Source organism: Anolis sagrei, chromosome 2, assembly GCF_037176765.1.
Source record: "Anolis sagrei isolate rAnoSag1 chromosome 2, rAnoSag1.mat, whole genome shotgun sequence".
NCBI classification, from domain to species: domain Eukaryota; kingdom Metazoa; phylum Chordata; class Lepidosauria; order Squamata; family Dactyloidae; genus Anolis; species Anolis sagrei.
Genome location: NC_090022.1, coordinates 19,313,807 through 19,325,219, shown reverse-complemented (window position 1 = coordinate 19,325,219; position 11,413 = coordinate 19,313,807). Strand labels below are relative to the sequence as shown.

The 11,413-nt window shown below is 42.5% G+C and overlaps 1 protein-coding gene across 1 annotated transcript in view; it reads left to right on the top strand.

The window, feature by feature from the left end:
• Positions 1-10,527: 10,527 nt before the first annotated feature.
• The window catches only part of LOC132765687 (von Willebrand factor A domain-containing protein 7-like), a 28,375-nt gene continuing 27,489 nt past the window's right edge, over positions 10,528-11,413 (top strand). Inside the window, exon 1 of the mRNA XM_067465521.1 lies at positions 10,528-10,856. Coding sequence (XP_067321622.1) covers positions 10,604-10,856 — 253 coding nt within the window. The 5' untranslated portion in view covers positions 10,528-10,603. The remainder of the gene's footprint in view (positions 10,857-11,413) is intronic.

Genomic DNA, 11,413 nt, shown 5'->3' with positions numbered 1-11,413 from the left:
CCCCAGCATAATTGTTTTCTCTAGGCTTTGCTGTCTCCTCATGATGTGGCCAAAGTACTTCAACTTTGTCTCTAGTATCCTTCCTTCCAGTGAGCAGCCGGGCTTTATTTCCTGGAGAATGGACTGGTTGGATCTTCTCGCAGTCCAAGGCACTCTCAGCACTTTCCTCCAGCACCACAGCTCAAAAGCATCGATCTTCCTTCGCTCAGCCTTCCCTAAGGTCCAGCTCTCACATCCGTAGGTTACTACAGGGAATACCATGGCTTGGACTAGGCGGATCTTTGTTGCCAGTCTGATGTCTCTACTCTTTACTATTTTATCGAGACTGGACATTGCTCTCCTCCCAAGAAGTAAGCGTCTTCTGATTTCTTGGCCACAGTCTGCATCTGCAGTAATCTTTGCACCTAGAAATACAAAGTCTGTCACGGCCTCCACATTTTCTCCCTGTATTTTCCAGTTGTCAATCATTCTTGTTGCCATAATCTTGGTTTTTTTGACGTTCAGCTGCAACCCGGCTTTTGCGCTTTCTTCTTTCACCTTGATTAGAAGGCTCCTCAGCTCCTCCTCGCTTTCGGCCATCAGAGTGGTGTCATCTGCATATCTGAGGTTGTTAATGTTTCTTCCAGCAATTTTCACCCCAGCTTTGCATTCATCCAGCCCCGCACATCGCATGATGTGTTCTGCATACAAGTTAAAAAGGTTGGGTGAGAGTATGCAGCCTTGCCGTACGCCTTTCCCAATCTTGAACCAGTCTGTTGTTCCGTGGTCAGTTCTGACTGTTGCTACTTGGTCCTTGTACAGATTCCTCAGGAGAGAGACAAGGTGGCTTGGTATGCCCATCCCACCAAGAACTTGCCACAATTTATTATGATCCACACAGTCAAAGGCTTTAGAATAGTCAATGAAGCAGAAGTAGATGTTTTTCTGAAACTCCCTGCCTTTCTCCATTATCCAGCGGATATTGGCAATCTGGTCTCTCGTTCCTCTGCCTTTTCTAAACCCAGCTTGAACATCTGGCAACTCTCGCTCCATGTATTGCTGGAGTCTTCCTTGCAGGATCTTGAGCATTACCTTACTGGCATGAGAAATAAGGGCCACTGTACGGAAGTTGGAGCAGACTTTCGCATTTCCCTTTTTTGGTATGGGGATGTAAGTTGATTTTTTCCAGTCTGATGGCCATTCTTGATGGTCTTCTAGGGGGCATCTATTCCTTCTAGCCAGAATCTAACTGACAACTATCACCCAGAGGACCTTTTCATCGGCCACCCCAAGACTGTGGAATGACCTGCCAGGTGAAATCCAACACCTGCATGAGCTGTCTGAATATAAAACACTACTGTATTTCTATCTCTTCCAGCTGGCCTACCCAGTTCTATTTAACTACGACTCTTTAATCACATTCTAGGTTTATTGTGTTTTAACTCATGCATTTTAATATGTGTATGTTTAATAAATGCCTTTATGCTCGAACAATATTGTAATATATGATTTTATAGATGCATTTAACTATGTTCTGCCCTGCCTTGATAAATTATTACTATTATTATTATTATTATTATTATTGCCATGTTCCAGAAGCATTTTCTCCTGATGTTTTGCCCACAATGTCAGGAGAGATTGCTACTGGAACGTGGCCATATAGCCCAGAAAACTCACAGCAACCCAATGATTCCAGCCTTGAAAGCCTTCAACACCAACATATTATTATTATTATTATTATTATTATTATTATTATTATTTGAAACACAACAAGATTAGTACACAGCAAACAAGGTCACTCTACTGACTGTTGTATTGGATCACACGTCGGACACTTCCAAAGTGACTAGAACTGTGTGATGTATTGGCGAATAATGCGTGCAGATCCCAGTAGGATGGCCTTTTGCAACTGACAGATGGTAATTTTGTCCGCACCTATTGTGTTTAAGTGCAGGCCCTGCACCCAGTGTGCCGATCACCACTGGGACCACCTTTACTCGCTTGTGCCAGAGTCTTTGCAGATCGATCTTAAAATCCTCGCATCATGTCAGTTTTTCCAGTTGTTTCTCTTCAATCCTGCTGTCACCTGGGATTGCAACATCAAATCAGTCTGAATTTGGAAGTCCCAGAGTAGTTTGACGTATTCATTTTCTGCAATTTTTCAGGCTTGTGGTCCCACGAGTTCTTTGTCACAGGCAGATGGTATTTGTGGCACAAGTTCCAATGAATCATCTTAGCAATGGTGTTATGCCTCTGCTTGTCGTCTGTCTGTGCAATCTTCTTGCAGCAGCTGAGGATGTGGTCTATTGTTTCATCTGTTTCCTTGCAGAGTCTACACTTGGAGTCTGTCGTCGACTTTTCAATTCTGGCTTTGGTGACATTGGTTCTAATGGCTTGTCCTTGGGCTGTCAGTATCAGGCCCTCCGTCTCCTTTTTCAAATTTGTGAGCCACATCCATTTTTTTCTTTGTCAATTTTGCTCTCAAAATTGTAAAACTACAACTCCCATGATTCCATAGCATTGAGCCATGGCAGTTTATCTGGTGTCAAACTGCATTCATTCTACAGTATAGATGCACCCTAAAATGTGAAATGATAGCGATCCTCAAATACCTGAAGAGCCACCACATGGAAGATACAGCAAAATTGGTTTCTGCTACCCTAAGGGGTCAGATTTGAACGAATGGATTTAAATTACAGTAAAGAGGATTCTGATTAAACATTCAGAAGAACTCACTAATACTATCTGTAAGAGTGATTCAACAGTGGAATCAAAAATGTGGCTATGGAAGAAGATCCGATTCACAGAATCATAGAGTTGGAAGAGACTACAAGGGCCATCATTGACAATTATTTATTTATCCAGGCAAAATGACAAGTTTAAGAATGGAAAGAGAAATAGGCTTGAGTACCTGTGTATTTAGGGATTTATGTTCATGGAGCTGGATTAAAGTTGCCACCTTTTCTTTCTTTGCCTTTTTCTTTCCTGACAGCTTTTTGTTTACATAGTTGGCAGGTAAAAAATAATCTTGTCATAGCTGGAAACAGATTTTCTCTTGATTCTGGCCAGTGTGGATGGATGGGAATTTTGTTTTGTTTCATGGATTCTGCATCAATAGGTTTAACCATCATTCCGAAACAAAACATTCCAAAAGGCAAACCTTGGTTTTGCTATTTTGTACAAGGGACACTATTTTATTGAGATCCCCCTGGTGGTGCATTGGGTTAAACCTGAGCTGCTGAACTTGCTGACCGAAGGGTCAACGGTTCAAATCCAGGAAGCAGGGTGAGCTCCCACTGTTAGCCCCAGCTTCTGCCAACATAGCAGTTCAAAAACATGCAAATGTGAGTAGATCAATAGGCATCGCTTCAGTGGGAAGGTGACGGCATTCCATGCAGTTATGCCGGCCACATGACCTTGGAGGCATCTACGGACAATGCGGCTCTTCAGCTTAGAAATGGAGATGAGCACCAACCCGCAGAGTCGGACATGACTAGACTTAATGTCAAGCAGAAACATGTACCTTTACCTAAAAGGTGGCGGCACTCCATACAGTCATGCCGGCCACATGACCTTGGAGTCATCTATGGACAATGCCAGCTCTTTGGCTTAGAAATGGAGATGAGCACCAACCACCAGAGTCGGAAATGACTAGACTTAATGTCAAGGGGAAACCTTTACCTTTACCTACTATTTTATTACACCATTGTAAATAATGAAACTTGCACTCTACATATATTTGGTAACCATAGGATAGGAATTCCTGCTTCTTGGCAGGGGGTTGGACTGCCAAGAAGCAGGCCCATGAGGTCTCTTCCAACTCTTTGATTCTATGATTCTATGATTCTATGATTCTAAGTCTGGAAACCAAACCCCAGCAATCACCAAGGCCAAATTGTAGTTAATTCTTACAAAACAAACTCCAAATTTAGAAGGTCACTTTATTCCTGACTCTATTTAGCTGAGAATGTTAGGTTTTTATTACTAACATTGGCATTAAGTAGATGGTGAAGGAGGGACATACATAGACTTTTGATGCCGGGTTGTAGAAGTGTGCCTGCAGCAAACAGTGCCATTAAGCTTGAGTTTGGAAAGAATTGGGTTCTATTCCAGCTGTGTGTGCCTGTCTGTGTTGTTCATTTGTTCAGTCATCTCCGACTCTTCGTGACCTCCTGGACCAGCCCACGCCAGAGCTTCCTGTCGGCCGTCACCACCCCCAGCTCCTTCAAGGTCAGTCCAGTCACTTCAAGGATGCCATCCATCCATCTTGCCCTTGGTTGGCCCCTCTTCCATTTGTCTATAATAGAAAAAACAAATGGCAGTTGCCTACAGAATCCCTTATTGAGCATTTGTGAATACCAGATATGTTATCGAAAAATCAGACACCCCAAATTATGAATAATATAAAATATATAAATCTATAGACACAGCTCCATTTAGCATACAGCAAGTGTGTGCGCCTTTGCTCAACAATATTTTTGTGAAATAACTCTTAAATGTTGTCTAATATCCTACCAGACCCTAGGAAACAATTCCTTCAGATGACCATAATCCCCTCTGAATGGACTGGGAGATTTGAGGGGAGTGCGTAAGGAATTTGCATCGGGACTCCTGTATCCCCTGATATAATCAGAGTTATCTGTGGAAACAATCCATCTCACATTATCCAAGCTAACCTTACCCTTGCAACACCCATTGAAATGGTCATCACCTCCAAGCACCCATTGTATACTTTGGACTAACTCCATTGTGTCCACCGGAGCCAAACCATTAAGCCAATCATAAACCCATTGGCAATTGCCACACCACATTCCTTCCCGATCACACCCCTCTCAAAGGTGGATCTATAAATGAAGTGACACTTCAATTACAATTACAGTTTATTAAACTTCCTGCCACCATGAAGAGTTAACCAGCAATTATGTTGTCCTGAGCCACTCAGGATGCGGATCCTAGCTAGATAGTTTCAAAACCCATCAGGAGCTTGTGTGGGGGTTTTTTGTTTTTTTTAATCACTATCAAATGAAATAAAAATGCTGTGTATGTGCTATTGTGGTATGTCTCTTCAGAGTGTTGTCTCCACTGACATCCTCTCTGTCCATTGAGAATAAATGATTTAGCCTTCGACTCACCTGTGTCTCATTTGGTCTTCTGGAAAGCTGGGCTCACCTGGCCTCCCAACCCGTGGTTCTTGTGGATGCTGAAATCACATAACAAATTTAAAAAGTGGTTAAGCCTGGTTGCACTGCTTGCAAATCACTACTGATTCTTTTTCAAATATTCCTGGGTGTGGTGAGTGGGAAGGGATCACAAAAGTTTGCCAATTTTAATCTTGAATCCATCAATCTGCAAACTTCCTTTTCGGTGAAGCCCATTTGGCTGATGACTCACATGAAGTTATTCTTCAGAAAACAAAACACAAAGCGCAAAACCAAACCAAGGGACCCGTGAATCCAAGGACTATTCAAGGTGAAGACTAACAAATAAAATGAGCTGAAGTTTAGAGAAAATTTGACTGAGTGGGATGATGAAAGTTAGCCATTCGTTTGGAGACTGTCACATTTTTTTCACCAGAGAAAATAGCATGCATGTGATAGGGGCAGCTAGGCTAACGTAGTGCTTTATGAGTTGGACTACAACTCTGGAAACCAGGTTCAAATTCTCACTTAGTCATTAAAATTAGGCCTGGGCGGTTTCGTTTCGTTAATTCGTAATTCGTTAATAATTCGTTAATTTTTCCAATTACAAAACGATAACGAACCATTCTGGAGCAATCATTAAAAAAACGAATTTTTAAACACGTTTTGTAAATGCTTCGTATTTCGTTATTGTATTCGTTTCGTTATTGTTCAGAGGTCGTTTCGTTATTATTTCCGCATGTCTGGGCCAGTTTTATGGTTTAATTAGTGAAAAAAAATTATAATATCACACCAACAGTCAAGAACAGAGGGAGAGGGAAGCTTCAGAAGTTTTTGGAGGTTTTTTAGCGTATTTCGCGGTCGCGTCCGCCATTAACGAATCGATTCGTTATTGTTTCAGAAATCGATTCGTTATTTTTTTTACCATTTACGAAATTTCGTAAATATCGAACTTTTTAAAAGGAAAATTTTGTAATTATTTTAAATATCGAAACAAAAAAAAACCCCAAATACAAATCGATTTTAGAAACAAATTTTTGCGTTGTTACCCAGGCCTAATTAAAATCACTAGGTAGCCTTGGGCAATTTATACTTGCTCAGGGCCTGTCCAGGAGCTTGGGCAAACAAGAGGATAGCCAGATGCAATTCCCTGTAAATGTGGAAGCAATTGCTACAAAAGGCAAAAAACACTAGATTTCTAGGTGCAGGAATATCATGGTTTTGAGCCAAATATCCGCATTTTCGAATGTCTGTATGTCCCTGCAATCAAAAATCATGCGATTTTTTTATCAATGTTTGTTTCTGGGTTTTAGATGTTTGTTCCTGATTGGTCAGTTTCTAAAAAGGTGACAGCCACGTATAACCCAGAAACAGCACCCTGTTGTTTGATTCCAGAAGCACACAACCAAATCTGTCTGGACAAATAGTCAGGCAGCCAGGCTCTAAAAAGTGTCAATAATGACAGAGTTCTGTTCCTGGGTTAAAATGTATGTTCCTGTTTGATTGTGCAGTGCTGACTTGGGCAGAACTGGTCCTACCCCATAAACTTTGTGTGGCAGATACTTCATGAAATGTCTGGAGGACGCAGACTTTTTCAGTGATTCCCTGCAGTGATTCTCCACATATCCACATATCTGCATCTTGGCAGCGATCTTGGGAGCCTCTAAATCTCGCAGCAAAACATCAAGTCTGGACAACGGAGGCAGAAATCCCGGGACCAACAGGTCTGTATGTGGACCTCTTCTAAAGTCCCGGGATTTTTTGCCCCTTTTTCAAACCCGTGATTTAGTGCTGTCTGGAAGCACTCTCAACCTCAGAAGAAGACAATGACAACCACTCTCTATAAACCCTATGTAGGTTTGCATTAGGGTCCTCATAGATCAGAAAACTCTGGAATATATACAGTCATAATATGTGATATCCCTTTAACAATCTAATTCAGCAATTCAAAGAATTCTAAAGACCTTGTAAAACGATGACTCCCAGAATCCATAGCATTGAGCATTAATTCTACAGCACAGATGCACCCTTAGTTATACTCAGGGCTATCCACCTACCTTTTCACACATTGAGTTTATTTGAGTCCACCTATGGGGACAATGTTTGGTTCTGGGGTATTTCATTTTTTTGGTATTCCAGATAAGGGAAATTTAGCCTGTACTAATTCATAGTTTTGGTTGGCAGTGGTTCTTCAGAGTGTTAGAAAAAGTTGGAAAGTGACTTTTGGACTGCAGTTTCCCAGAGTTTATCACTGGCCATATTGACTAAGATGTGTATTCGAAAAGGTGATGGTCAAACCTCATGCATTCCTCATAAAGAATAAAGTACAGGTTTAGTCCCTCCCTGGATAAGCCAAGGATTGGTTGATTTACACAGGATTTAAGATTCGATGCGTATTTCTGCTATTTATAGACTTTGCCCATTCTTGTTCCAGGAAGTTATATAAATTATTTTCAATAAGCTAAAGGTCAAAATATCATATTTGGGATTTTTAATTGCCAGCTTTCAGAACCAGTGCTACGCAGGCCAAAGCTCAATGAAACAAGAATTAAGAGCCAGGATTTTGCAGTGTAGTGGTTGAGTAAGACAAAAAGAAGTTAAAGGAAAAGACTTCTTGGTTTCTTCTGGGCAAGATTGTTGTTGTTAACTGCCTTTAGTTCAACTCTGAGTTGTGGTGACCTTACGAAGAAGAGATCTCCAAGTCACTGTGTTATCAAGCACTGTGCTTTGGTCTTGCAGACTCCAAGCTGTGGCTTCCTTGATTGATTCCTATCGTTCTGGAATGCGATTTTCCTCTTTTACGATTGCAGTTCATTATGCATGTATTATTGTATTTTCTAATGAGTCATATCTTCCATGATATGGCCAAAGTACAACAGTCTCAGTTCATCTTGAATGAACACAACAATATCGACTCTAAGGAATGCATGGCTACATTTTCATAATCCAAACTGCAACACAGGATGCCTGCTCACTAGGCTTGTGCAATCTGGGTAAATCTTTATCCGTTTCATGTCCCAGCTTTTGGTGGGGGCCCTGATCCATTTTTTGAGAGCCTCCCGAATTCGAGAGAGCAGATATCTGCTTTTGCTCTGGGGTGCCAATAGACCCATTTCCAAGGTAGGAGAGGCCTTTATGGGGGGGGGGGGAGCTTCCCAGATTCCCCTTCCTGTCATTTTAGGCATTTAAGCTATTCATTTATTTCCTATATTTTTACCCCTCTGAGAGGGGACTCAGGGTGGCCTCACAAAAGCACCATGAGATGCCAACTTCATAAAAACATTCAACCATACATTAAAATATTAAAAAACAGCAATTAAACAATTGATTAAACATGCCTGTTAAAATTAGAGTCCAAAAGTCCAAAATCCAAAGTCCAGTTCAGGTCAATTCATTGTCTTGAATCTTGAATCTTCTTTTACTTGCTGCTATTACTGGTCGAACGCTTGGTCCAATAGCCAGGTCTTAAGTTTACTTCTGAAAGAGAGGAGGGAGGTGGCCAATCTGATGTCCCTGGGGAGGGGGTTCCACAGACAGGGGGCCACTGCAGATAAGGCCCTGTCCCTCGTCCCCACCAGTCGTGTTTGCGATGGCGGTGGGACCGAGAGCAGGGCCTCTCCAGATGATCTTAAAGTTCGTGATGGTTCATAACAGGAGATAAATTCGGACAGGTAGTCTGGGCCAGAACCGTTTAGGGCTTTACAGGTTAAAACCAGCACTTTGAATTGTGCTCGGAAACTGGATGGGCAGCCAGTGGAGCTGGCATAACAGAGTTGTGCGCTCCCTGTATGCTGCTCCGGTGAACAACCTGAGTGCCAGCTGTTGGATTAATTTAAGCTTCTGGGCAGACTTCAGAGGCAGCCCCACATAGAGAGTGTTGCAGTAGTCTATTCGGGATGTAACAAGAGCATTTACCACCGTGGCCAAGTCAGACTTCCCAAGGTACCGGCGCAGCTGGCGCACAAGTTTTAATTGTGCAAAAGCTCTCCCGGCCACTGCCGAGACCTGGGGTTTCAGGCTCAGCAATGAGTTCAGGATCACTCCCAAACTGCAAACCTGTGTCTTCAGGGGAAGTGTAATCCCGTCCAACTCAGGATGTAACCCTATGCCCTGTACGGCCTTTTGACTGACCAGGAGTACCTCTGTCTGTATTTCTACTCTAGAGGAGAGGCACTGCAGGCAGGCGCGTCCCATTTCTCTACTGGGCCTGCACGCCACACACACTCTTTCCAAGGCATTGAAAGGAAGCAAGTTCTTAAAGCTGTTTCTTACTCTAGAGGAGAGGCGCAGGCATATGTGTGCTTTCTCTCCTGGGCGTGCACCATGCCAACATCCATGCACTCTTTCCAAGGCATTTTTATGAGGCTTCCCACTTCCAGGTAAGGAAGACTGATGACCTACTGGAGCTATCTTCCCTGGATTTCCTTTTTTCCTGGCACGCTTCAATCTCCTTTCTTCTTACGGTTTAATGCTTCATTACAACTGTTTCTTTCTTTTTTTTCTACTCTAGATGAGAGGTAACTGGTAGAAGTTTTCAGAGAATGAGGGTTTTCTTTTTCTTTACTGGGGAATGAATAAAAAAAGATTAAACTGTGATGCCAAAATGCAATGGAAGAGCCAAGATGGGTTCCTGCTTGCTTTTGTTGTGGGTGGGTTTACGGACCCTTACCATTATGGGCTCCCAAAGTACCGAAGGAAGAAATGAAATCCACGCACAAGTATACTTCTCACAGTAAGAAAAGCTACAGCAACTGGGCTGTCTGTGAAAAAATAAGAGTGTAAATTTCCTGTTTCCCCAAAAATAAGACATTATTTTTCTGGATTTTTTGAAGATGTTCGAAATATAATTTTAAACACTCAGTTCTTGTGGGTTTTTTTGGGCTATATGGCCATGTTCTAGAGGCATTTCTCCTGACGTTTTGCCTGCATCTATGGCAAGCTTCCTCAGAGGGGAAAATTAGTCCTAGGTGCAGGAGGAGCCGAAAAACGTCAATTTGGAGCAAAACTTAATATAAGTCCCTGTTTTATTTTCGAGGAAACAGGGTTTTATGTCAGCAATCAAAATGGCTAGAGCTTGGGTCTATTCCTGTCCCTATATTCCTTTTCCTGGGAATAGGAATTTCATTTTAAAGCCTATCTGTCACTCTTAAAGGTGTCAAAGTCTTGAGGCATGTTTATAGGTGAAGCACATTGACATCTCCCTTCCAGTAGAGATAAGGAGTGCTGACTAGTGATCAAAGAAAAGTTTGGGAAGTGGATAATTCCCCCTCCCTCCCTTTCTTTTATTTTTGTCCTTGTAGTTTTAGACATATGAGGAAATGGAGTGAACAGGTAGGGAGGTTCCCTGTGAGATGCCTCAGCTATTTATCCGAGAGGGCAAATGCAACACTCTGCTGTCAAAGCAGTCCAGGAGGCACATCAGGAGGGAGCGGAAGGCCTGTCCCATTTCTGCCATCCATCTGATCCCTGATATTAAAAGAATAGACATGCTGCTCCTCAAAAATCTCCCTCTGCTCCTCTGTCTGAGCATTGCGAGTGGATTCCGCCCCAATCATGAATCGGGTGGGATTGATCCAAGTGACTTCACGGATACTGATATTACGGAGATGGGGGTGCTTCGGGCCGTGGCGTGGTACATGGAGAGGAACCCTCTGCCCGGAAAACCACCCATGACCCCAGGACAGTTGGAAAATATGAAGCCACTGACTGCTACTGGACTTTTCAAGGCCTATTTTCAAGGTAGGAGAGGAGAAAAGATGAGGACTTTCCAAGCTCTATGCAAATAGTCCTTGTTGTCTTCCATTTTTGTTCCACGTGTTATGAATGTAGGTCTTGTTCGCTTCTCTATGGGAGCCAGGAGACCTGAGTTTGGAAAAGTTATCTTTTGTGGTCCAGAGAACATAACCCAAGCCCCCCTCTACACTGCCCTATATCTCAGTATCCAATCTCAGATTATCTGCTTTAGACTGGATTGTATGAGTCTCCACTACCAGATAATCTGCAATAAGAAAATCTGGGATAAGATCCTGGGGTATAGGGGCATTGTGGAAGGGGCCTTAATGATCTCAGGGCAAACTGCATATTCAAATTCATTGTTCCAATCCCTGCTCAATGAAACTCTGGAAATCAACATTGATTTACAGGATTTCACTGGCTCCTTCTTGGCGAGCTGAACGTCATCATGCATTGACTTTCTCCTACAATCCCCCCAAAAGCATATTTTTTCTTATGCCTAGTGACTGTTCTTCTGTTCAACTTGGAGCCCTTCCACACAGCCATATGACCCAGAATATCAA